Here is a 26,906-nt window from a genome sequence, read left to right as displayed (position 1 = left end):
ACAGTTCTTTGATGTCAACTCCTTCAACACTTCCACCCTCTTCATCAAGCTGTAAGGAAAGCCTTCAATGTAACATAAAGCAATCATAGGTGACACCGTATCACCTTTGCTTTATTCTATTAGTTATAAGCAAGTCTCTGGATCTGCACACTTAAGTGCCTGAACACCAGGAAGTGGGACACGCAGGATCACAGTGACCTGTATCATTAGAAGTGTGTGTGCCCCTCATCTCAATAATTCTGTCTCCTGTTAGCTCTGGCATAGCATGGCTATTGTGACAAAAGAACTTCATTTTCTTTTTAAATTTTTTTTTTTGGTTGTTGACAGACCTTTATTTTATTTATTTTTTATGCAGTGCTTAGAATCAAACCCTGTGCCTCACACATGCTGGGCAAGAGCGCTTCCACTGGGCCCCAGCCCTAAGAACTTCATTTTCAATTTAAAGAAATCTAATGATCAATTTAATTTAAAAACCCATAGTAAACTCAGTTTCAGGAAAAAAAATTTTGTGTAAGTAAATGAGACTTCTTTTTCAACTGTAAATTTTATAAAATTAGATACAGATCACATATCTCCACTGAAAACTCAGTGTTTAAAAAGTATGATTGATGTTAATTGTAAAGATATACATCAAGTTTCAAAGACAATACAAAAACCAGAAATCTCTTAAATAATTTCCAAAGTGATGTTGAAATGATAAGATATATTATTAAAAACAATTTTATCTGCTTGTACTTATTTTTGAAAGAAACGAGTTACCAGAGGATTTTAAGTTGCACACGTGGTTCAAATTCTATTGCTGAGCAAAAATAAAGAGGTGCTGAGCTTACACTTGGCAAGACACCAATGTCAGCTAATAGTGCAAGGAAACATCTGATTAATGATAGATGGGACACTGTGGAGGGCTCAGAGGGGTGCGGACGGGCTCTCCAAGCACTGGGAAGGTCTCTGGAGAAGGCTGACCTGTTGCTGACACACCCAGCAGGACGCCCCGCCCAAGCCGCTGCTCCGCCAGCTCTTCGCCCGGTGCCCGCTGTGAACGCGGCGTTGCTTGACCCTCGCGCAGCGCCGTAGGCCGCGGTGCACGCCGGGCGGCCGCGATGGCGGACGTGTCGGAGAGGACGCTGCAGGTGTCGGTGCTGGTGGCTTTCGCCTCCGGAGTGCTCCTCGGCTGGCAGGCGAACCGGCTAAGGAGGCGCAACCTGGACTGGAGGAAGCAGAGGCTTCAGGACAAGCTGGCGACGACGCAGAAGAAGCTGGACCTGGCCTGAAGCAGCAGGTACGGTGGGGCCGGGCGCACCGCGGGGTGGGCGAGGGGGCGCGGGGCGCCGCGGGGCTTTCCTCCCAGCGACCCCACTCCCTGGGAGCCGGCGTCCGACCCAAACGCTCCGCACCCCGCGACCTCCCCGCGCCAAACCCCGCTCCAGCCCGCGCTAAACCCCGCGCGAAACTCCGCTCCAGCCCGCGCTGCGCCCGGCCGGGCCAGCCACGGAACCTCCCGACCGTCCACGAGAGACCGTGTCCCCCGCCCTGACGGCCCCCAGCCGCAGGGTCTGCAGCCCAGGGCTGCGCTGGAGCTGCCCTACCCGCGCCCGCTCCGCGCTTTCCGGGGTCCCTGTCCCTGGAGCCACCGCTCTTGGGGCCCAAGCCTCAGGAAGAGTCCTACTGTGTCAGGACTGCAGGACCTGGAGGGCGAGCAGGGACGTTAACTAGAGGACACACAAGTGATGTCAGCATGAAAGTTAACTTCAAAGATAAACCAGTGGCAAAGGAGATGAACTCTCCCAAAGACTGTGAAAATGGCCACTCTCAGTCTTGGGGGAGGCGTGGCCGGCCTGGCACCTAGACTCGCTGCTCCAGGGTGTCAGGTTCAGCTTTCTGGAAAGCACTGTGAGGAGGTGTAGCCCATGTGCATGCGCCCAGGCTGGGTAGTGGAGTTCCAGAAACCTGCCCTATGTAATAATGAAACGTTGGGACAGAGATTGATAGATAGTAAAAGTACTGGTCTCATTGTTGCTTAATAGAAAAAATGATACACTTTAATGAGAAGTAATAGGGGAATGAATAACTTTTGATGGGATATAATAATACTATTACTAAACTTTTGTTAAATGTTAATGTGTTAGGGAAAATATTTGTGATCAAATGGCAAGTTAACAAAAACAAAACGGAATAAAAGGTATCTTAATGACGTTTTTCTATATATAGTACATGAAAAAGATATAAAAGAAAACATGCTGAAATGGTATCTCTGTGGTGGAATGCTGGGAGTAGTGTTTTTTCTCATTTTTAAGTACACCGAATGCCTATGCCTTTTTTTTTTTCCAGTACTGAGATTGAACCCAGGTGTGCCCTATCACTGAGCCACATCCCAGCTCTTTTATTATTTATTTGTTTTTGTGGCACTGGGGATAAGTCTGGGGCCTTGTGCATGCTAGGCATGTAAGTGCTCCACCAGTGAGCCACATCCCTAGCCCTTTTTATTTTTTATTGTGACACAGAGTCTGGCTAAATTGTCGAGGCTGGCCTTGAACTTGTGATCCTCCTGCCTTAGCCTCCATAGTAGCTTGGATTATAGGTGTGTGACATTTCATCCCAGGTCTATTACCTTGCGAGAAAAAAAAAGTAAATAGCAATTAATAGGTTCATTTTTTTTTTTAGATTCTTTATCAGTTTGCTAATTTTATTTTGTAAAAAGGATCTATTGCCAAGATTTTTACTCTAAATAAAATTATTTTATATCAGTTAAAAATAAGCCAGGCACAGTGATGCAGGCCTGTAATCCCAGCACCTCTGGAGGCTGAGGCAGGAGGATGGTGAATTCAAAGCCAGCCTCAGCAAAAATGAGGTGCTATACAACTCAGTGAGACTGTCTCTAAATAAAATACAAAATAGGGCTGGGGTCATGTGCCCCTGAGTTCAATCCCTGGTACCTAAAAAGAATTTAAAAAAATAAATTTTAAAATGTACCAAAGAATTTGGCACATAAATATTTAAGTGACTTTGTATTGGAATCACAGTGGTACAGCAAAAGCAAAATTGTCTCCTGGTAGAAATGAAAAATAAAACTTGATGGAGTATTGACTTACTTACCGGTAACTTACTGTGGTTCTGCACTTAATTTTAAATTTAGTAGGACATTTAGAGAACCAGGAAATTTTTCAAAAGTAAACTATAAAAGCAGTTAGTAAAGCAAAAATAAAAGATGATTACAAAATTATTCAACTTGGGGACAAATTGATTCAGGAACCACTTGATACCTTGAATATCTGGAAAGGACGTTTTAATAGTATTAGCTCATTCTTTCTTGTATCCACAAAAGAGACCTGAAAAGAAAGTGGACGGACGGGGCTGGGGATGTGGCTCAAGCGCTAATGTGCTCACCTGGCATGCCCTGGGGGCGCTGGGTTCGATCCTCAGCACCACATAAAAATAAAATAAAGATGTTGTGTACACCGAAAAGTAAAAAATAAATATAAAAATTTTTTTTTCTCTCTCTCTCTTAAAAAAAAAAAAAAAAAAAAAAAGAAAGTGGAATAAATTTCCAGCATGATATCCATGGGACAAGGAATCACCTTTCTATTTGGGTCACTGAGTGTATGAATTTTGTAAATAACTCAGGTGGATGCCAAATAATAAGGACAGAGAAGAAGCTAGTGGAATTTACTTTTTTATCTACTTTATCTTTTGCACATAATCTGCAGAAAAGAAACCAAAGAAAGATGTGCCTTTTTGGAGGGGTACATTGACAAAGATGCAAGTAGTCTTTAGTAACACAGGAAGTCAGGACAAAGTCATGTAACATTCGATGCAATGAATACTATTTGGTAATAAGGAATAAACTTATGATACAACAGTGTGGAAGCATAACATTACATGGTTCATGTAGACAAGAGTTCATACTGTACAAGTTCATTTATGTAAAAGTTCAAGAGCAGGCAAAATTTAGGGTGGACAAAAATCAACACAAGTTTGTCTCAGGAGGAATGGGATGGAATTTACTAGAAAAGACATTGGAGTTCTTCTATGAGGTTTCAGTTATAAACACACATGTTTGTCAAAATGCAGCAGATATACCTTTTAGGTTTGTGCATGTCTTTGTATGTTTTACATCAAATATTCAGCTCTCTTAGTGGTCCCTATAGCACATTATTTAGGGGGCAGTGTATTGGTGACTGCGGTTGACTTCAAAATGCATAAAAATAAAGTGGGTTGATGGATAGATAGACTAAATAAGTAGGGTAAAATGTGAACAGTAGAATCGAGGTAGTGGCATATAGGTATTGCTATAAAATTCTTTCGACTTTATTGTATTATTTATTATGTTTATTTCATAAGGGGAGAAAAGTAAATAGACATAACTGAAATGTAAGAATCATAACTTAATATGATGTTTTAAACTGTCTCCGTTTGCCGTAGGTTGATAGTCTGCTTTCTGAGAGCTGATTGAAAGAAGCTCTAGAACCTAATAAAAGTCGAGATATTTACCAAAGGTAAAGTATGCTCAATTATTGGGTTTTCTTGGGACTAAGCTTATATCTCAATGAGTTGGATTTAAGGCACAGAAGTTGTTTGAGACTTTCTTGCCCTCTTTCCCTTCCTTTCTTGCTTTTTCTTTTTATTTATCTCTGTTTCACCCGAAAGACAAAATAATAATGGTAGATAATATTGAGGTAACAGTGAATAAGATTTTCTAAAATGTACTTTTAAATATTTCCTATCATTATCTAAATCTACCTGGTCTTAATTTGAAATGATAAGATCAAATAAAGAATAGTAAATATTAAAAAGAAGTACCCTTCATTTATTTTATACCCTGTATGTGCCGGGCATTATAGTCTGTACTCCTCAAACTTTTTCTTAAATTTTTTCAATAATACCATAAGGTACTTATTAACATAAATAAGAAAATCAAGGCTCACAGCAGTTAGTTAATGCATCTAGCATTACTTGGCTTTAAGACACTAAAGTTGGGAGCCTATGAAAATGTTTTAAGGTGGCTAAGAAATACAGAATTCCTGAAGCAAGGGAGAGCACTTGAGAACCTCAGAGGTGCAGGGTTTAGTCCATTACAACCAAATGGAAGGATTGCAGGGTGATGTCATGAAGGTCTAGAAGGAACCAGCTACACCTAGTGGTTGTGGGCTTGTTGCTATTGTGCAGCAACTAAAATCTGCTCAGAATGCACTGTGGTGGCTCACGCAGAATTACCCTAGACCCTTGGCTCATGTAGCCCAGAAATGATCAGAAATCTTGCTAGAAGCAATTTGTCTTTGCTTGGGATAATGACCTTTAATTTTCTTGAAAAGATACTATGTTCTCTATATGAGTAAGTAGTTTCTGGTTTTAATCCCTGGGAAATTTTAACATTAAATAGACATAACGAACTAAACTGAACTAGACTGTTAACACTTTTGCATTAAGTTCAGAACATCATTAAGTAAATCTGCATATTTGAGGGTATTTAAAGAGTTTATAGCATTCAGAAGAACATGAGAAGGGGCACCAGGAGATAAATAGTAAATACTTAAGTAATAAGACCATGGGGAAGAAAAGAAAAGAGCATGAGATTCATTCTATTAACTTAAATTATTTATTAGAAGCATTTGGAAAAGTTTTACTTAAGCCAGCAATTCAAAGTGTCTAAAGGCAAAGTAAAATATAAATAATTTTTAAAATGTCAAATGGAATTTAATTTACCATTATTGGCAGGATTGATTGTTTAAGGAATTATTTCAAATTAAGTTAATTAATAATAGTGAAGAAAATAATAAAGGTAATCGTGCTTGCTTTGCTAGATTTAAAAACAAAATAATATATACAGACTATATTTGAAGCCCTGGGGAAAGCTAAGTTTTGAATTTTCTTTTAAAAAATATTAAGCGTTGGGGCTGGGGATGTGGCTCAAGCAGTAGCATGCTCGCCTGGCATGCCTGGTGCGCTGGGTTGGATCCTCAACACCACATAAAAATAAAATAAAGATGTTGTGTCCACCAAAAACTAAAAAATAAATATTAAAAATTCATTCTCTCTCTCTCTCTCTCTCTCTCTCTCTCTCTCTCAAAATAAAAAATATTAAGTGTTTATGGGGAGAAGAGATTGAACCCAGGCCCCTTTGCCACATGGTTACATCCCTCGTCCTTTTTATTTTTTTCTTCTGTGACAAGGTCTTGTTAAGTTGCCCTGGCTGGCCTCAGACTTTCAATCCTCCTCCTCAGCCTCTAGAGTTGCTGGGATTGTAGATGTGTGACACTCCGCCTGGCAATAATAAGTATTTTTAAGCCATAGTTAGCTTGTGAATAAAATGATCCCTTCACAGTCCCTTAAAAATTCACACTGATGTTTGCAAGTCTGAAAATGTCATTTTGCCCTTATGTTTGATTAATAGTTAGCTGGTTATAGAATTTAAAATAATTGCTACTAAAACTTTTGAAGGCATTGTTGAGTTTTCTTTGCATGCAGTGATGCTGGTAAGTCCAATTATCGTTCCTTAATAATTAGCCTGTTGACTTTTCAGCCTTGGTGTTTTGAAATTTTAGCAGAATATATTTTGGCATTGTTTTTATCTGTTTAGCACCAAGTGGATAGTTTCACTTTGAAAACTCATATATTTCTCATGAGCTCTGGGAAATTTTATTTTACTAAAGATCACTTCTTTACTTCCATTTATTTATTTTTTCTGAAACATCTTTGAGTTGGGTATTGAATATCTTGGATAGATTGTCTAGGTTTCTAAACCTCTCATGAATACTTTTGTTGCTTGTCTTTTTCTTATGCCTGGGAGTTTCTCTTGACTTTTTTTTTTCCCTCCTAAATGGAATTGTAATTGAGGATTGGGTAACAAATACTGACAGTATTTTGTGTAGCAGCCACAATTAAGTCCATCAGACATTCCAAATATAACACTAACAAAAATTTTTATAACTTCTATGAATGTTTTATTTCACTGATCATGTTGTTCATTTACTAGTGTTTTTTCTTGTTTTCAGTCTTTTTTTTTATACTATCATATTCCTGCTTTCAGATTTTCTCCTTCCATGCTTAGGTTTGTTTTTAAGTTTTCTTCTGTTCTTTGAATTGTCTTTGCTTCCTTGTTGCTCGGATTCCTATTTATTTATTTATTAATTTTACATTTTACCCTTATGTTGCTGGTTTTCTTTATTTAGTCTGGTGGCCCTTTACTATTCATTTTTATTTGAGAATGTGAGCCTGGGTTGATTATTCTAGAGCCCTTTCTCAGGTTCTTCCACTGTGGCATATCTTGGTGTCTTTCCTGTTAGCACTATATGCTGAATGCAAATTAAGTTCTTTGCAGGTGGACAGGGCTCATCATGGGGTCAGGAACCAGCCTTTAGTCTGAGGAGCCTTCAGTGCAGGAATAGGTGTGCTGGAAAGTTCTTTTGTAATTATGATTCTCCCCAAATCATTTTATTATTATTATTATTATTATTATTATTATTATTATTATATTTTAAGAAGAATCTTCTGTTTCAGTGGGAAAACAGAAGGTGAGATAAGAGAAGAGAGCTAACAGGCTGAGGATTTCTGTAAATAAACTTTAAAAGTTGCTACCTTTATTACAAAAGAGCCTTAACTAAATGTAAACTTAATGAGAATCTTTGCTCTTTCCCCGAGTAATACAAAGACCCCTGATGGCTTTAAGATTGATTTCCCTAAACGTGCACCCATGTGCATCCTAGACAGATCTTCATGATCCTGGAGTGTTCTGCCGGGTGTCCCTTGTGCCTGTGTGACACTTGATAAGAGTGTCACTTGATAAACGAACATGCTTCTGTTTTTTCCATGAAGCAGAAATTTGTTGCCCTCTCTTGCTGGCCCATGATCCTTTCCCATTCTTTGCTGTTTGGGGTTATTACCTTCGAAAACACTTTAGTCATTTTTTGTTCGGTTTCAGGAGGCAGCGAAGATGGGTGTGTGCTTAGTTTTTATCCTGAACCAGGAATCTTAAGAATCTGGGCTGTTTGAGGATTTGATAATTTTATAGATATGAAGCAGATATTTTCTTGGATTGTGTATTATAAAAAAATCATTTTGCACTCTGGCTCTCAAGTGAGATTTCTGAGTTCTTTCATTCAACAGGCCATCTGTCAAAATAAGCAGCTTTACTAAGTCTCATCTGACAAAACTCTGCTGCTGGATTCTCCCAGGTGGGTCAGTGGCTCCTGATGTCCCAAGACCAGCGGTTGGTGACGTTCTGTCTCTTCTGCCAGCCTCAGCTTGTTGATGATGTCTGTCCTCAGAATTGCAAAGTCCTTAGGGGGCAGTATTTAAGAGCAGGAAGGGGAGGGGGTTTCTTAATGCCTTGCTGTAGAGGCTGGGGGCAGGGGGCATCCTGAGCATGCTCTTTTATGTTCTGTTGGCCAGCCCAGGTGTCCCCCCACCACCTGCAGTGGAGGCTGAGAACAGAGGGCAGGTCACAGGATAGAGGAAGCCAGAGGAGGGTTTGGGGCAGGCACCTGGCAGGGTCAACCAGTTTCATGTTGCCATTTCTCTTTTTCTGCCCATTTCACAAAGGACTTTTGACTCCTACCCCTTTTCCCTTTTATGTCATTTCACTCACATCTGTAAGAGAAAAACAGCTCCAGTAACACAGAAGTCACTTTTCAGAGAGTGAGAGAAAAGCCAGGGCTCCGAATAGTACAAAAAGATTTGATGTTTGAAAACTCCTCTGGGTGCCACGGCACACACCTGTGATCTCAGTGGCTTAGGAGGCTGAGGCAGGAGGATCATGAGTTCAGAGGCAGCCTGAGCAACTTAGTGAGTCTCCAAGCAACTCAGGGACACCCTGTCTCTAAATAAAATGCAGAAAAGGGCTGGGGATGTGGCTCTGTGGTTCAGTGTTCCTGGATTCAATCCTTAGTATCAAGAAAAAGAAGGAAAACTCCCCTATCATCAGTTGTAACCCATTTTTGGTCATTTTTTGTATCTCTTCTCTGGGTGTCTGAGACTTCAACTGAGATATATGAGCTGTCTCTGTAGCCCAAAGCATTGCACCTGTCCCGAGAGCCTGTTCAAAAGGGGTGTGTAGTGGCAGTGGCAGGAAGAGGCAGCCACTGCCACTGCCACTAGTCCGAGTGCCCACTCGGAGTCCGGGTGCCCACCTGCCCTCCCTGCTGCCCTCCCAGGGACCCACTGTGGTTCTTTTTAGAACCTTATTTTCTCTGCCTGGAATCGGGCTTGTTGGGAGACTTACACAGCTGTGGTGGGGGTCAGTTGTGTCTCATGTCCAGTTCCTTGGCCTTGGCAACTGTAGAGCTGGGGAGGCGTCTTAGAACCCAGAGCCCCTCCTCATTTTAGACTCAGGAGACTGAGGCCCCAGGTCCCTGACATTTCTGAGCCTGGTTTTCCTGCCCAGGGCCTTGGAGCGCCCCTTGGATCATCTAAAGCAATGGGTACAAAGGTTTTTACATGTGGATTTTTAAACATTATTTTTAACAGTAGCCAATGGCCTTGCCTGCTTAGTGATTGAATGATTTTTTTAAATAGCTTTCTAATTGTGACAACAGAAAAATCATTATATTTTCTTTTTTTTTTTAAATTTAGATGTATCCAGTTAAAATAGGCAATAGATGAGAATAAAAATGTTCTTCAAAAGCTAAGAAAAGTAAGTATTATGTGAATCATATTAGAAAAAAAACTTTTTATATAAATATTTTCATGAAGAAGAATGAATTGGAGTCGGTAAGTTCCTGGGTTGCATTAGAAATAAAGCCCAACCCAGAGGTGCTGAGTGGGGGCATGGTCTCCCAGGTGTGCTTCAGAGCAGAAGAGAACCTCCAGCCCTGCTGAGGTCTTCAGCATTAAGGACCCAGAAACCAGACACTGCCTTTCAAATGTGTGCATTGTATAATTTAGATGAGTTGCATTTTGGAGCCATTTTGATTTTAATCCCACTGTGGGTAGAGTCTAGCCCTCGGTGAGTGGAAGGAAGTCTCGTCTCGGTGGTGGCTCTTACAGCAATGACTGCCAGATTGGAGGAGCCAGCTTTACCCTTGGCCATCCCTTCAGGAGTTTTTTTTTTTTTTTTTTCCTATGGGCCTGAGTTTCATCTACGTGTCTAGGGCTAGAGGCTCATGGAGCAAGTGGAAGTCACCTGAAAGTGTCCCCTGCCTGTGTCTGAATCCTTGTTACTGCATCTGAGTGTCTCCTCTGCATTTCTGCAGTGACACAGAACTTTTCAACGCAGGAGGCAGGCTCGCCCCGAGTTTGAAAACCTAGTTAACCCATTTCACAGATGGGAAAACAGCCTTCAAAGGTGAAGAAACAATGTCTCTGTCAGTAAGCGGCAGAACCTGGGACCAGCCCTCTCCTTTCTGACTCTGGAGCCAATATCCTGTCAGACCCTGTCCCCTACTTGACTCTAGAGTGTCTGCAGTGCTCAGCAAAAAACAAAACGAAAACAAAACCATGTGGTTTTGTGTTTTCATTTGGCTTGCATTCCAACTCAATTACTTCACTACATTTCTTGTAACTCTGATGTATTTCCCTAAGGTAAGTATAATCTCACACTAGTCTTTATTTTGTCCTACAGCACTTACTGTGGTTTTTATTGTTATTTTTTTAAGATGAATGTAATTAGGAAACTAAAAATCATTTTTCAATGAAATATTCTCTCCTAGGCGGATGAGTCTGCACCCGTCAGGAACTATAATCAGAGAAAGGAGGAGGAGCAGAATTTTCTGGACAAGCTCACTCAACAGCTGCAGGCGCTTGCTGTGACCACAAGCAGAGAACATAGAACTGAGTATGCTATCTTCTTGCCTTCATTCCTTTCTTTCAGATATTATATTGCTATCATTTTTACATTTGATTCTGAAATAAATATATGCTATAACAGCATAGATATGAGGAAATGACCACAATGGTCTGAATAATGAGTAGTTATTGTGCATGATAGGACACGTCAAATCCCAAGAGAGATGTAAAGATGTGCACGTCCTAGTCTTTGCCCTCAGATTACTCAAGATGTAGTTGGGAAAGCAAATCAGAGGTGCGAGAAGCTACGTAAACAAGTGTTAAATAACTAGGATGACGCCCTGAGTGTCAGTGTTGATGGGTAAGGAAAATGACTTGCAGTGTCTACTGACAGGGTCCCCTTTCTTATAAATGTTTTTTAAAAATTTGAAGTAGACACATAATTGTTTTTCTGCTGGAGAGAATGTTAATAATCTCTCTTACAAATTACAAAAGACTTGTAGGTATAAACAAACCCAATTTGTAGGGAGCAATAAAATATCAATTATTTAGACCCTTCAAATGCTCTTCCCCAGCTTTTTACACTGTGGGAAAAATGGTAAGAATATTGACTCGAAGATTCTAGAATTTTCACTGAATTCTAGCATTAAGAATGTCAGAATAGCTGATATTTTACTTAACTTTTCCACCACAAACAACTATAAAAATCTGTGCAAATAAATAATATGCATTCTTTTCAAATGAACATATAACATTAGTCAAAATGAGCCATATAGGACCAGAGAGCAATTTTCAATAAATTTCAAAGAATTGAAATTGTATATATTTTTTGATCTCTTAGAATTTTATTAAAGCTCAGTGACAGAAAAATAACTAGATATCATTAAAAGTCTGCAAATTATGTTACATACTTTATCTGTATGATGCATTAATTCAAGAAAGTATTGCACTGGAAATTGGAAAATATTTCAAATGATAAAAATGTATGACTCTGGGGCTGGGTTGTGGCTCAGCGATAGAGTGCTTGCCTAGCACATATGAGACGCTGGGTTTGAGCCTCAGCACCACATAATACCTTTATTTATTATGTCCAACTACAACTAAAAAAATATTTTAAAAAGGATGTGTGACTCATGGGTTGCAGCCAAGGCAGTGCTTAGAAAGGAATTCATGGCTTCAATGAATAATTTTAAAAGATACCAAAAATCAATTATTGAAGCTGTTAACTTAAGAAGCCAGAAAAAAGAACAAGGTAAACCCAAGGGAAAGGAAAAAATACAGTGGGAACAGAAAACAGTGACATCAACAGATAAACAGTGGTGCATTCAGCAAAGCCAAACATTGACTTTTCTGTAAATATTAATCAAATTGATAAATTCTTAGCAACACTGATTAAGAGGAAAGAAATACAATAGTGATGAAGATAAATGGCTCTAGGTATATCCAGATACTCCAGTATACATTCAAGAGCTCTACCACTGAGCCACTGCCTCAGCCCTCATCCTAACTGGCTCTGATGGGAAGCTCACTGCAGGCAGACATTGTTCTAAACACTTTACGGATTGTCACTCACCTCATCCTCATGACAGCCTTAGGAGTCAGGTTCTGTTGTTATCTCAACTTTATTTATGAGAAAGGGAGAGCTTACAAGAAGGTCACCCACGGAAGAGAGAGAGCCAGAATCAAAACCCCCACTTGTGTTTCAAGCACTGTGTGAGAGCGCTCAAGCAGCGTGTCCTGAATGGGGGACCCAGGCCGTGGGTGGAGTGCTCTTGTAGCACAGGCCTCGCTCATATGAACCGGCTCCTTGTCCACCCTCAGTCCTTCAGGTCACGTGTGCTCAGCACGGTTGTGGGAACCATTAGTTGTACTTTCCTTTCATTGCTTTTTTTTTTTTGGCCAGCTCCAAAAATGGAACAGTTCTTCAAGGTACAGAGGTTCTGCTCCAACTGGGTTTGTATTCGCATGTTTTTCCAAGAGATCTCCTCATACAAATGCTTTTTGTAGAACTGATGTACTTACTGACAAAGAGGAAGATGAGGATTCTTCTGAGGAAGATGAAGAAGGTGAAAATGATGACGAAATGGAAGAAAGTGGTGGAGAGGAAGAAGAATCAGAAGAGGAAGAGGAACAAGAAAATGAATGTCCTAAACAAACAAGTAGAAAATATATTGCTCTTGGAGATTTTACTGCTCAGCAAGTTGGGGACCTTACATTTAAGGTAAGTAGAGAAGACGGGGACCTAGTGTAAGGAGAATGTTTCTAAAGGCTCAGTCTGTTTAAATAAGGGATTATGATTTACAAGCAGTAGTTATGTGAGAGTCTATTATTAAAGTTACCTGTTCTAAAGATGTGGCTTTAGTGTTGATAAATCTTAACAAGGGGTAAAATTTTATAATTAGTTTCTGAATGTCATATGTACCGAGTTATTCAGGTGAGTTAGGCAGTGTTCTAGCTGAGGTAGGGGGAGCACTATCACACTTCTTCCTGTTGGCTTAGACTTGAAGGGGCGCACGTCCATTCTAGGCCTGTGCATACATAAGTGGCAGGTGGGATAGAAAAATGAAGTTGTGGGGTCTTGTTTGTTTATGCAGAGCAGGGATCAGACCTGGCCTAGCCGGGCAGGTGATCTACCCCTGACCTACAGCCTCAGCCATGCAGGTGTGGTTTGTAAAGGATTTGAGACAGTTTTCTGCTAGTGAAATGATTCAAAGAAATTTTTTTTTTTTTTGATATTTATTTATTTATTTATTTATTTTTTAAATTTTAGAGTGAGAGAGGAGAGAGAGAGAGAGAGAGAGATAGAATTTTTAACATTTATTCTTTTTAGTTCTCGGCGGACACAACATCTTTGTTGGTATGTGGTGCTGAGGATCGAACCCGGGCCGCACGCACGCCAGGCGAGCGCGCTACCGCTTGAGCCACATCCCCAGCCCCAGAAATTTTTATTGAATATATAAATCTTGATCTTTTGTTTAACTTCAAAGTGTGACACTCATTAATAGTAAAATATGCAAGAATATTGTACAAGTAATATCTTTATTGTTTTTTGTTTGGTTTGGTACCAGGGATTGAATTTGGGAGTGCTTTACCACTGAGCTACGTCCCCACCCCTTTTTATTTTTACTTTGAGACAGGACCCCTTGCTAAGTTGCTTAGAACCTTGCCAAGTTGCTGAGGCTGGCCCCAAACTTGTAGTCCTCCTGCCTCAGACTCCCAAGTCTCTGAAATTACAGGCATGTGCTACTGCACTCAGCTAATACATTTTAATTCATAGGTTTTTTTTTTAACTTTTCCTGGAAAAATGCCACCAATACTAAATAATAATGTATATTCTAAGAAAGTCTTTGCTTTTACATGTCTTCAGTAGTGGAAATTACTGTTTTTCAAGGATGGATTATATTTCGTACATGAACAAGTATTGTTTTCAATGGACAAGTATTGTTGAAAACATGGATTAGGTAGGTAGGAACATTGGGTAAACTATTTTTGTTTCAAAATAGGGCTTAACTTAATAGAATCATTTTTCTTCAGGGATTTATATGATACTCCTGGAAGAAATTTTCCAAAGAGAGACTTACAAATTCAAAAATATTTTCTGCAATAATCAAATTGCTAGAATAAGTACGGGTCCTCATAAATGCTTGTGGAAATGGTCCCCATTTGCATGTAGAATTTGAATGTGTGTTGAGCAACCCAAAGGAATGATTCATTTATAGTCACAAAGGTATTGGGGTATGGCAGTAGGGAAGCATTTGATAAAAGTTAGGATAAATATTGAATTAAGGAAATATTTCCTTTTTTCAGTGTATATTTTAAAGCATTAGTAATGAAATGCTACTCATGACTAGTGAGCTTTATTTTTATTTTTAAATTTGTACTTTGTTTTGCGTTAAGAAAGGAGAAATTCTTCTTGTAATTGAGTTTCTGACGGAGGGGCGGGGTTATTCTCTGACACCACGGGTGTCATTTTCCATATCAGCTCCATAGCACCAGCCAGTGTCCAGCAACTCAGTTGGATTCTGGCCTTAACTCCTGGATTTAGCACAGGTGTCACACAGTAAGGGCACAGTTCCACTAGACTGCCCTATGTTCAGATGCCAGTCACATGTCCCAGCAGCCACTTGTACTTCTGACTGACTGGCCAAAAATTCAGAAGTCTCATCTCCTTCTGCAGGGGTCTCATGATTCCCTAGGGTGACTCACAGAACTTGGGAGAACACTTTCCTGTCTGTCCTCTGTATCTGAGGATACAGAGCAAAAATATCTTAAAACAGTTGCGTCTATATTGAACATGTACATTTCTTTTTCTTGTCATTATTTTCTAAACTATACAATACAATAATCATTTATTTGGCATTTACATTGTGTTAGAGATCATAAGTATTTTGTATATGATTTAAGGTATGTGGGAAGATGTATACAGGTCATATGCAAATACTGTATCATTTTATATAAGTGACTAGAGCATCCTTAGGTTTAGTATCCATGGGGATTCCTGGGACCAATCCCCTGAGGATACTGCGGGACAACTATACTTGGATGTACCAGTTTATTATAAAGGATGCAACTCAGGAACACCAGTGAAGAAGACGCACAGGGCAAGATGTTGAGGTGGGGCATGCAGGACCTAAGCGTGCTGTTCCCCAAAGCCTTTGTGTATTCACCCACCTGGAAGATACCGAAGCCTCAGCCTCCCGGGGGTTTCTATGGAAGTTTGTTTATTCTCATTAACTAAACCACTGACCATTGGTGATGAATTTAATCTCTAGCTCCTCCATCCTCCCTAAAGTTTGGAAGGAAGAACTGAAGGTTCCAACCTCTAATCCCTTCCTGAAGCTGTCTAGGGGTCCTCTAGAGGCACCTCACTAGCCTGCACACTAGAATGGTTGAACTTCTTAGGAATAAGAAAACTTCTTATGGATAAGAATTCAGGAGATTCCAAGAGTTTTAGGAATTCTTTGCCAGCAAAAGACACAAATATATATTTTCATTACACTCATTAAGAAGTAAACAAATAGGGGGAATTATTTTTAATATTTTATATTGTCTAATATATCAAAAATATCGTTTCAACACATGATCTATATTTGGATATTGAGTTACTTGTTTTATATTAGGTTCAAAATCCAGTGTGTGTTTACGTGGACAGCACATCTCAACCTGTGCTAATGTGAAGAGCTCAGTAGCCACGGGTGGCGAAGGGCTATGCACCATGCAGGACAGGTCTAGGTGGTCCTTTGGAAGGCAGCAAGCATTCCAGCTCGTGGTGACATTTATTCAGGGTGTTTGCAACCTATAATCACCATCAATTATGCCACAAAGAACCTAAAATTAGCTTCTATGAGTTACCAAAAAATCTCCCCAAAGCAGCTCACCTGAGGTAGCTGCGTCTTCTCCCACACATGGAAGGAGTGTGGAGATGGCTTTCTGGTGCTGGTTCAGGCCCCACCTGCAACTCCATAGCTCCAAGTGAGGCAGCTCTTCCTGGGTTACCTCTTTAGTTAAGTCAGTGGCCAAATCCTTTAATGATTCTGAGCAGCAAAAGGAAAAAGAGGAAAGAATCAAGAAATATGAGCTGCTATCTAAGGAGGTAAAAAGTTTTCTGGAAGTTAGAAAACTTCAGCCACGTCTCGACGACCAGCATATTTAGTCCCCAGGCCACACCTAGCTGCAAGGGAGGCTGGCTGGCCAGATGGAGTCTCAGCAGGCCCGATGAGTCAGTGGTTCTGCTAGAGAGGAAGAGGTGGAGGGTGGCCACCTGCAGCCTGTTTGGATCAGTCTGAATGTACCTCTTTGTAGACTCTTGGTTGTTCTTCTTGGGTGAAATCCTACATGCTTGTCAGTGCTTCAAAGGATTTACACCTTTATATCTTGATTTATTTTGCCAATTTTGTCTTGGCAAAATTATGGCCTCCTATGTCAAGAGGGCTTATTTCCCCATGCATCTGCCGAGGCTGGCCAGTACCAGTCTGTCTTAGCCTTTGCCAATGTGGTCAACAAAACAGCCTCATAGTTTTTATTTGTACTTGTGATACTCCCAATGAGGCCGAGCATCCTTTCATTTGATTTACTACCATTTGCGCTTCTTCTTTGTGGATAACCAGTTCAGTTTCTTTGACCATTTTTCAAATGAATTTTTTTAAAAAATCTTTTTCTTGATTTATAAGAGCTTTTTATGAAATTAACCCTTAGAACTTGGTGTTAATGGTTTCTTTATTGACCTTCAGCTGCGTGTATTTTTTATTAGTGAAATCTGCTAGCATTTCCATTTATGATTTTTTAAATTTTGGTATCGTAACTGCAAAGGGCTTTACTCCACCTTTATTTTCTCTTATCAAAGGTAATTCTTTTAATTTTTTTCATTTGAATAAATTCTACCTGGGATTTATTTTGGTGAATTTGCTGTTTACTTTAGTCTTTGTCATTGTTTCACATAGTGAAGTTATCAGTCATGGGTTGAAATTTTTTCCCTGTCGCATATAAATTCCCCTCTGTGCCTGAAAGTTTCTGAAAGTCGTAACATTTTTATTGGTTGATTTTTGTGTTAGTTGGAAAGCACTTCCTGTTTCAACACTTTTCCAGCCCTGTGACAAAGAAGAGGAGCAGGCGACAAGTGAAGAGGGCAGTGAGGAGGACACCGGGGGGGACGGAGGGTGAATCCGAAGCTAATCAGAGGTACAGAGCGCGGGAGAGCGAGCAGCTTCTGCCGACTTTTTATTTATTTTTACTATTAAAATAATGCAAGATTTTCTTGAAATGGAGTCAACTTATACCCAGAGAGCTTTTCATATTATTGTTGACCTAAAGGTCATGGCTACTTTAGTTCTGTAATTATTTTTAGTGCATTTAGTTCTAGCTTGGCCTCGCCTAGAGATTGTTTGGTCTTCAGAATCTACTGAGTGTTTGTACTTGTTCTCTGATTCGTGTGGTGAGGGGCAGAGGCTGCGCCTGCACTTACCTGCTCTTTCATTTCCCCAGAACTGATACTCGCCGCAGTGCTGTTCAAAAAGCTATCTCAGAGGTTGGTATCTGCTGTCTTATTAATAATACTTTATATTTGATGTCTTATAATATTTTTGGCAATGAAGACATTTGGGATGTCCTAAGTGTTCTATTACCTTTAGTTCTGGTTGAGTTCAGATTCAAACCAGGATGGAGACTCTTCTAGACTGCCTAGATCTACCCAGGCTCAGGTGTGGAAGGTGCAGGGCAGAAGGCTTCTCTTTCTGCCTTAGCAAGCCTGAGCTGCAACCAGCATTTCTCATTAGGGCTTCTGTACAAGAAGAGTAGATCATCTCATTCATGGTGTGATTTCAGAGCTCGGAATCTTTCTCATTGATCCTATCCAGATTATTTATCATTTTGGCAAAGGCTGGCATTAGATTTTAGTTATTATTTGAAAAGTCTGAAAAACCCAGAAAGGTAAGACACTATCTGTAATACTGTCATTTAAAAAAAATGACACGACAAAATGAAAATTCTCCACCCCGTGAGTAATCACCATGAACGGTTCAGTTAGCATCTTCTTGACCTTCTACTGCTCTTCTAACTCCCAAGGAGATGCTAGTGGTATCATCTGCTGAAAGGCAGTGCAGTTGGGGTGGGGGTGGAGCAGGAGCATTACAGTCAGAATGTACTTGAAGCAGTGATCTAGAAACACAAAGCTCTGCGCCCAGCACTATGTGGGCCCCAAGTCCTTGTGAGAGTGCAGATCCAGTGATGGCCACGTCCTCTCAGGAATTGGGTCACGTTGCAGCACTTTGCCGACACGTGTACGTGGTGTTTTCCCGTTGGGTTGGGCTTGCTGTGGTGCTGAAGGGACACAGTGGGGAGGTGAGGAACCATGGATGGAAGCGAGCAGACCACTTTTGTTTGTCCTCTCTTCGGCAGATGAACACCGTGGGTGTGTTAACCAGCATGGGGGCTATCCCCGCAGGCTTCAGGCCTTCCACACTCTCCCAGCTGCTGGAGGAAGGTACGGTGGCGCTCGGCCTCTGCAGCCATGCTTGGAGGCTAATTTTTCTCTGGTAGCTAAAACAAGTTGAGGAAGATGCCGAGTCTCACTTCTCTTTGGAGCACGTCCTTTCCTTGTCCCTCTTGTGACCATAAGCAAGGACTCCAGTTCTATGAGAGGGCCATCTGTTTACCTGTGTTGTGGGCTCCAGCCCTTCCCTATTCTCTTTAATTGCCAGCCCTTTCCTGCTCTCTAGCCTGCCTGTCCTGCCTTCCCCTGCCACCACTGTGAGCAGCGCACCACAGTGCCAACGGCCCATCCCGTCCCAGCATAGTGCCACCAGCCCATCCCATCCCAGCGAGGAAGCCTCCCTTCCTCTGCTCCTCTTCACAGCAAGTGCTCTCCTGGAGCGTTCCGTGGGCTTTCTGATTGCTGTTCACCCTGGATTTCCCGCTACTTGGCAACTTTTGTCTAGAAGCTCATTTTGAAGGGGAGTCATGAGGGGCAGGCTGGCTCCTGTGTGCCTGAGCCATTAACTGTGGGTGGAAGGGCTGCTTCAAGGTTCCTTCTGCTGGGAAGGTTCTTCCTGCCCCTTCCCATCCTGTAGTCTCAGGGTCCCTTCTACCTTGGCAGCGATGCCCGCTCTGGCAGCGCGGCTTCCCTCCCACCCTGTGAGCACATGCACTAGTCTCATGTGCCTACTTCTCTGTTTCCCTCACTCAGCTGTGGTCAACAAGGATTCTCGGCTCCATTTGCAGCTCCTAGCACAGCCCATGGCACAGGGCAGGGACTTAAATGATTTCTTAAACAAAAAAGTGATTTTATAATAAATATTCTTCATGATAAACTATGGAAGAGAAGTATAAAAATGCTTATGTATCTCCCATATCCTGCGTGGGCAAGGGAATGGCTTCCCTTCGGAGGGATGGGCTGGCTGGGAAGTAATAGTTAAAAAAAGTACCACGAGATGACCTCAGAACACAGGAAAGCAGTTTCAGAGCAGGGGCATCAAAGGGCAAAGCTGACCAGATGGGTCTAGCTCCTAACAAAGAATGGAGCCCGCGCTTGCTTTATTTATATTGGAACACATCAAAGACTTTTGGTAGAAAATTCTTCACCAAAGCAGGATAGAGGTGGGGACAGGTAGGCTGCTTCATTCCTGACAGGTCATACCCATCTCCGGTGCTGCGCAGGACCTTTTGGCAGAGTGGAGGGGGAGTTCACTTGCATTGGGTGGTCTTAATAGCAGAAGTGCCACTATAAGTTCCCAAATACGAGACCTACCCCCTCGCTGGCTTAAGTGTTGAAAAGGTCCTCGTGCATTTTGTGGATGGATTCCTGCACTTTTGTGTTAAGAAGTAAAACTAGGTTCTGGGGCCGGGCTCAATGTAGAGCGCTTGCCTAGCACATGTGAGGCACCGGGTCCATCCTCAGCACCACGGAAGAGTAAATAAATAAAATGAAGGTATTTTGTGCATCTACAACTAAAAACATATATGTGAAGAAAGAAGCAGGGCTGGGACTGGGGCTGGGGCTCAATGGCAGAGCACTTGCCTAGCATGTGTGAGGTACCAGGTTCGATCCTCAGCCCCACATATAAATAAAAATAAAGTTACATCAACAACTAAAAAAATTTAAAAAAGAAGCAAAACTAATGGTTATGTATTTTTTCTAAAATATATAAAAAAATGTTACACATTTCTGCATTTTATAGAAATATTTGAATAAATCATCTTCACTGTGAAGCATGTTGTTGGTCTAAACTCTTTAAGATCTTCCTTAAAACTATCTTAAAGTAGTCTTTTATCAGTTTTTATCTTAAAATTTTGAGCATGATTCTATCTTGGTTCATCTGTCTTGGAAAGCAAGTTGCTAGTAAGCCCCTTGGCATTTTGGAAATATCTGTTTCCTAAATTTGTAGCATAATGTCTTAGACTTTTGGTTTTGAATTTCATTCTTCTTTTTATAAGAAAATAAAGGAAAGCTGTTTTTTCAGGGAATCAGTTTCGAGCAAGTTACTTTCTGCAACCTGACCTCACGGCATCACAGCTGGCCTTCAGAGATCTGATGTGGGACGCGAAAACAGGCACTGTGAGTACAGCGACAACAGAGATGCTGCAGCCTGGCTGCCGTTGTCCTGGGGCCAGCACATGAGTGACATGTGGCTTTAAAGCAGTGGTGTTCACATAGCCAAGGCAGCACCTAGACTTGGTCCCCTGACTCTGGTTTCTCTTAGCGGTTGTGCCCTTCTCCCATGGCCACAAAGGATGTAATACTGAGTCTCCCTGTTCATCATGCTTTACCTCAGTGTCTTCATCTGGGAACAGGGATGACAGTCCTCCTAACATCGAGCGGTTGTGAGAATTTATGAAGGCTTTGGCAGTGCCTGGCAGAGTATGAGAACGCAGTCAGTGTTGGCCAGCACTGTGCTTTGGATAGGTGCCCCACGGCCCATGGGTCAAGGCTTGCTGCCAGCCTGGGGGCTATTGGGAAGCGGTAGGACCTGGAGCTGGGGCCTAGTGAGAGGAAGTTACATGGCTGAGCCACACCCATGAAGGGATTGTAGGACCCCAGCCCCTGCCTCTCTCCCATCTGCTTCCTGGCTGCTGCGAGGTGACACATCACGCCACCATGTGCTCCCCGCTCTGATTCTCTGCCTTGCCACTGGCCCCAAAACAGTGGAGCCAAGCGAACATGGACTAAGACCTCTGAGACCAAGAACTAAGCAGACTTTGCTCTCTGCGAGCTGCTCATCTCAGATCTCTTGCAGTGGGAAGCTGCCAGCTCCGTCAGGAAGAGTGGAAGTGACATGATCTTAGTTGAGTGGGAATGAAAAAGTCGGCAGAACCTCATGATCACACTTTTTGGGTACCACCAAGAAAAAAAGATTCTTGCTATGCCAGTATTTGAAGTAGAATATGCTCTTGATCTTTAATTCTACTTTATATGTGCCTGTAACAGATATAAACTGCATTAGAGTATGTCACTCTCTTCCCATTTACCTTGACTTTACCCCTCAGTGTTGGCCGGGGTGGTAGGAAGGGGGGTGCAGAACTTGGTGCCCCTAATCCTCTCACCCTGAGCATCAACTGGCACCTTAGTAGGAGGTGCTGTATTGCGATTGGGCAGAGGGGCTGCTTGGTGCACCAGTGCTTGAGCAGATCACAGTTAATGCCGTGAACTTGTGCCCGGGAACTAAAAACCCAGCTCTCATTACTTAAATAAAAAGGTGACAGATTATTGATATTATCTTATCTTTTGCAACAATATAAATTATTTAAATGAAAAGGCTTGTGATCATAAAGCAGAATGTAAAGTTTAGCTGATTGAAGCTGTTCTTTAAAAATAAAAATACAGAATGCCAGTTTATGTATTCACAATCTGACCTTTATCTGTGAAATAGATTTGAACAGTCAGACCAAACATGACATTCTATGTCAAAGCATCTAAGAGCCAAAGAGGAGGTAGCTGGGTGACATTAATGCCAGGTATCTTGGTTGTCATGCTAGGGTAACTCTTTACAATTCCTCACATCGTATGGGAATGGACCTGGAGACTAGAATACAGTGATTCGAGGGTCAGGTCATATATTTTACCTGCTAGTACTAGTAGTCTTTCATTGAAGTTTTTAAGTAGTTAAGAAAAAAATGCAAATATTTCAAATATAACTTTATGCAAAATTTACCTGAAATAACTGGGTTTGATTTTGAACAGACTATTGAAACTCTGTGTATGTATATCCATGTAAAAGTTTTCCTTTTTGTATTCTATGTATATCTTCTTAAGCTGTATTTTACAAATGATGCTTTGGAAATGGATTTGTACCACTATTAATAGGTTTTTATGTTTTTCTTTCAGATTAAGTCAAGGCCAAGTCGTGTTTCCTTGATCCTCACCCTGTGGAGCTGTAAGATGATTCCTCTCCCAGGAACGAGCATCCAGGTGCTCAGCAGACATGTTTGCCTCTGTCTGTTTGATGGCAGTAAGGTAAGCTCACTGAGTTGAACCATCTCACACAGGATGATGGAGAAGCCCTTGTGTGGTACCACACATTAAATGTGGAGTGCGCTGTGTGTGTGAGTGTGTGGTACCGCAGTGGGTTAACCCTGGCTCTTCAGTGTGTGATGTTGGTACACACACAGTTAACCCATCTGGGCCTTAGATTTCTTCACTTATGAGAGGGACTGGTACCTGTCTTCTAGTGTTGTGTACAGTTCAGGTCTAAGTATAGAGCATTGCATTTTTGAAAATGCAATGTATATCCAGCTCCCCAGGCAAGATATGGAGCATCGCCATTTCCCGTGAGGTCTCCTGGAATCCTTTTCTGCTCAGCTCTTCCCTGATTCCTAAAAGACCATTTTTTACCTAATACCAAATGATAGTCTGAATGACTTCTAAAAAAATAATGTATCTTTCATGAGATGTAGCTTAAGTGGTGCTTAGGTAGAAATTCGTAGCTTTAATTGCATATACTAGAAAGAGGGAAGGTTTAAAATCAGTGATCTAAGCTGGGAACTTAAGAGACTAGAAATTGAAGAGTGAATTAAACCTAAGAATGTAGAAAAGAGGAAATAACAAAAGAGTATAAATTAATGAAATAGAAAACAGGTGGACAGAAGAGAAAATCAATGGAGATGAAGGTTGATTCTTTGAAGAGATTAATAAAATTGAAAGATGCCCAGAAAGACTGACCAAGATACTTTAAAAAGAGTGAAAGAAAGCCGGGCGAGGTGGCACATGCACACCTGTAATCCCAGCAGCTCTGGAAGCTGAGATAGGAGAATCGCAAGTTCAAAGCCAGCCTCAGCAACAGTGAGGTGCTAAACAACACAGTGAGACCCTGTCTCTAAATTAAAAAAAAAAAAAAATAGGGCTGGGGATGTAGCTCAGTGGTTGAGTTCAATCCCTGGTACAAAAAAAAAAAAAAAAGAAAAGAAAACAAATTATCAATATCTCCTATTGAAATAGAAATATCATTACTGATCCTGCAGACACTGAGGACAATAAGGGATATTATAAGGAATTGTATGCCAGTAAATCTGACAACATTGATGAAATAGATAATTTTATAAAAAACCATAATTTACTGAAACTGACATAAGAAGAAATAGAAAATTTGAATTTCTCTTTTAAAGAAATTATAACTTCAATTAAAAAACTTCCTACAATGAAAACTCCAAGTCCTTATGGCTTCACTCTAGTGACTTCCCGCAAACATTTAAGGAAGAAATAATACCCATCTTATGCACTCTCTTCCAAAGAATAGAAAAGGAGAAAACATTCCCTAACATATTTCCTAAATCTAGGAAAAACATGACACCAAACGATGACATTACAAGACCAGTATCCTTCATGGATATAGAAACTAAAATCCTAAACAACATTCTCAAGTTGGATCTAGCAATTTATAGAAAGGACAGTAGGTCACGACCAGCTGGAATTTCTCCCCATGTTCAGATGTACACACCTGTGCATCCAGCATTGGATATGCGAAATTGTAATGTTATTTCATCATATTAGTAGACAAGAAAAAATCATGTGAACATCTCAATAAACAAAGAAAAAACATTGACAAATTCCAGTGCCCATTCACGAGTTTTAAGAAATTCCCTACAAACTAGGAACAGGTGGGAACTTCCTCAAATTTATAAAGAACAAGAAAAACCTAAATTTCTATCATTGACAGTGAAATGTAGAAAAAGATAACTCAGTTTTTTAAATGAGCAAAAACTTGAACAAGCCCTTCAAAAAGAAAACATGAGAAACCAATAGGCATATAAAAATATACCTAACATGTAATACATTATTAGGGGAATGTAAGAGTTTACAGTGAGAGACCCACTTAGATGCTCCATACAAGAAGCCCACCTTAAATAGAAAACGTAAGTTAAAGGGAGGAGGGTTCCCTATTCAAGATATTAATGTCAGGCTGGGAATGTGGCTCTGTTGTCTCAGGCTTGGGGCGGGGGCAGAGCCATGAGCTGGAAGGACCCCATGTCCCTGTGAGCCCTCTGCTGGCCAAGAATATCCCCCTGGGCCTAAAAATATCCCCTGGGCCAGGGATGAGGAAGACACTGCCTGGGTCAGCCCGATGGATGGCTGGCATTCCACATGGCAGCCAGGAAGTGCGCCCAGTGCTTCTAGAAACTTGGTATTCCTTAAGACTGGCCGCTGGAGACCCATACCACTCATTGACGTATTCTCCCTACTGGAGTCTAATACTCCCATGCCTTGAGGCTTAGAGTGATTTCACATCGAATAGCAAAGGAGGGCATGAAGGCAAGTCCACCAAATGTGATCATCGTGGGCCAGTGCTGATCAGAGTTGTCACCGTCACCCGGAACCTAGGAGCAAACCGAGTTCCTGGCAGGAGGCAAAGGAGAAGGAGGAGAACAAAACTGACGCCAGGCCAGCCCGTTTTCATATTTGGTCAACAACAAAAAGTCAGTATTCTTGGAGATCCATTTTGAATTATGCCTGGATAATTTTTTCATTCACATACCACAGCCTGAAAGTGTCCAGCCAGAGTCTACTTTGTCTCATGAGCCAGTTTTGAGCTGTGTGACTGACAGTATGCTTGATGCCCCAACTCTTTTACTTTTACTTCCTAGAGAATCGTATCTTTTTTAAAAACTGAAATGATCAATTATTTTCAAATGATTAGCACAACCCCAATTGTTTTATGAGAAGCATTTAATAAGATACTGTGCTATTACCAGGTAGACTTGATCTTCATAAATTTTTGTAACTTATACTCTGAATTTAATAGTTACTGTGCTAAGGGCATATAAAGATTGTAAATATGGAAAAAACTAAAAAATGTTGCCATCTTAAAATAGGACTTGCCATCTTAAAATTGGACTTTATCCATTTGTTATGTATTCCTCTGATGAACTGAATTTAAGCTTTGCATATAAACCTTTTTTTTTTCCTTAAGTAAATGAAGACAGACATTATATGAAAAAGAAAGAAGCAAATGCTTTTGAAGAGCAGCTATTAAAGCAGAAAATGGATGAGCTTCATAAGAATTTGCATCAAGTGGTGGAGCTGTCCCAGGAGGACCTGCCGAGTGTCCAGGAAAAGCCTTAGGTACAGACATGCTCTGACCTGGGCGTCCTGTGCCCAGCGGTGGGGATTGTTGGCTCTCTAGGCCCTGTTTTAGAGTTAATTCTAGCTAGTAACTTTCCAAAATTTAAAATTGTGTGATTCAGAAAGACATTCAAATGAAGAATGAACAAAGGAATGTAGAGAATAGAGGGCTGAGGTTTCATGTATGTGTGTGACCATGCTTATATATTCACACATTAGCACTTAGCGTCCTTTTTCTGGCTTTCATACAATGACTATAGACTTCCAATAATGTGTCATCTAGACATATTTCTGTTTGCCATTGTCTTGTGTGGGAAGAAGAAATAGGGATGAATATTACAGCCACATATTTTCTTGAAATTATTTATGAATGGGAGAGATTGGGAATAATTTAAGCTATATTACATTTGCTTATCTTCCACATTGTATATGTCTGTCTGTGACATAGGATACTTTAAAGGTAAAGCTTATTTAAATGCATGTTTTTAAAATGATAGAAAATTCATGACTGCAATGATTTTTTTTTTAATATTGAATGAAAGGTGTGTGTGTGTAATATATATATATATATATATATATATATATATACATATATATATATATAATGCAAAATCTATGCCAGAACATTCACTAGATATAAGTATGTATACCCAATTATGGGGAGCCACTCTGAATGATTTGCACCTTCCATCCTGGAGCCGAGAGGCTTTGACCAGTCACTACATCTTATAGTGACCTGGACATTGCCCCGGTCCAGGAAGTTGAGGGCGTGCCTTCAGATGTAGGTGTGTTGCTCCATGGCCCCTTGGGTTGAATTACACTCATCTATCCCTTGTAACCCTGTCCCTTCTGGCCTTTTTTGGATGGAACTTTCTAAGAATAAGGTCCCCCAATAAAAGCCCGCTTCCGAATGTGCTTGCTCTCTCTCGCCAGCCTCTCGTGACTTTCTCTTGCTCCCCCATTTGGGGAGCCTGAGGCCGAGAGCAGAAAAGCCGTGTCCTGAAGCTTGCTTAAAGGTAAAGCGTGTGTCTGTGTTTTATTTGATGTCCCTGGAAATTCACACAAGTGACCTTAATTTCAGCTGCCCACACGGGTCGGGGGAAGACTCAAACATACATGAATATCCACGAATGTTCTTATTCAG

At 40.9% G+C, this 26,906-nt stretch overlaps 1 protein-coding gene and 1 pseudogene across 5 annotated transcripts in view; both read left to right on the top strand.

The window, feature by feature from the left end:
• Positions 1 to 1,057: 1,057 nt before the first annotated feature.
• LOC144369157 (mitoregulin-like) overlaps positions 1,058 to 26,906 on the top strand; it is an 82,933-nt gene continuing 57,084 nt past the window's right edge. For 2 of the 4 annotated variants that reach the window (XM_078028257.1, XM_078028256.1), the window contains exons 1-2: positions 1,058 to 1,279; positions 4,420 to 4,493. In XM_078028257.1, coding sequence (XP_077884383.1) covers positions 1,101 to 1,271 — 171 coding nt within the window. In that variant the 5' untranslated portion in view covers positions 1,058 to 1,100 and the 3' untranslated portion in view covers positions 1,272 to 1,279; positions 4,420 to 4,493. Of the gene's footprint in view, positions 1,280 to 4,419; positions 4,494 to 9,564; positions 9,626 to 10,640; positions 10,766 to 12,723; positions 12,842 to 26,906 lie in introns of those variants that run through there. The other 2 variants (XM_078028255.1, XM_078028258.1) reach the window with 2 other exon arrangements.
• Positions 4,486 to 26,906, top strand: part of LOC144369155 (mitotic checkpoint serine/threonine-protein kinase BUB1-like) — a 79,505-nt pseudogene continuing 57,084 nt past the window's right edge. Inside the window, exons 1-9 of the transcript XR_013428628.1 lie at positions 4,486 to 4,493; positions 10,641 to 10,765; positions 12,620 to 12,645; positions 12,724 to 12,937; positions 17,302 to 17,394; positions 17,698 to 17,740; positions 18,610 to 18,694; positions 20,670 to 20,764; positions 22,532 to 22,660. The product of XR_013428628.1 is annotated as a mitotic checkpoint serine/threonine-protein kinase BUB1-like (transcript). The remainder of the gene's footprint in view (positions 4,494 to 10,640; positions 10,766 to 12,619; positions 12,646 to 12,723; positions 12,938 to 17,301; positions 17,395 to 17,697; positions 17,741 to 18,609; positions 18,695 to 20,669; positions 20,765 to 22,531; positions 22,661 to 26,906) is intronic.

This window comes from Ictidomys tridecemlineatus, chromosome 12 (genome assembly GCF_052094955.1).
Source record: "Ictidomys tridecemlineatus isolate mIctTri1 chromosome 12, mIctTri1.hap1, whole genome shotgun sequence".
Taxonomy (NCBI): Eukaryota; Metazoa; Chordata; class Mammalia; order Rodentia; family Sciuridae; genus Ictidomys; species Ictidomys tridecemlineatus.
The sequence above is the reverse complement of the archived record's forward strand: the minus strand, read 5'-3'. Positions and strand labels throughout refer to the sequence as shown.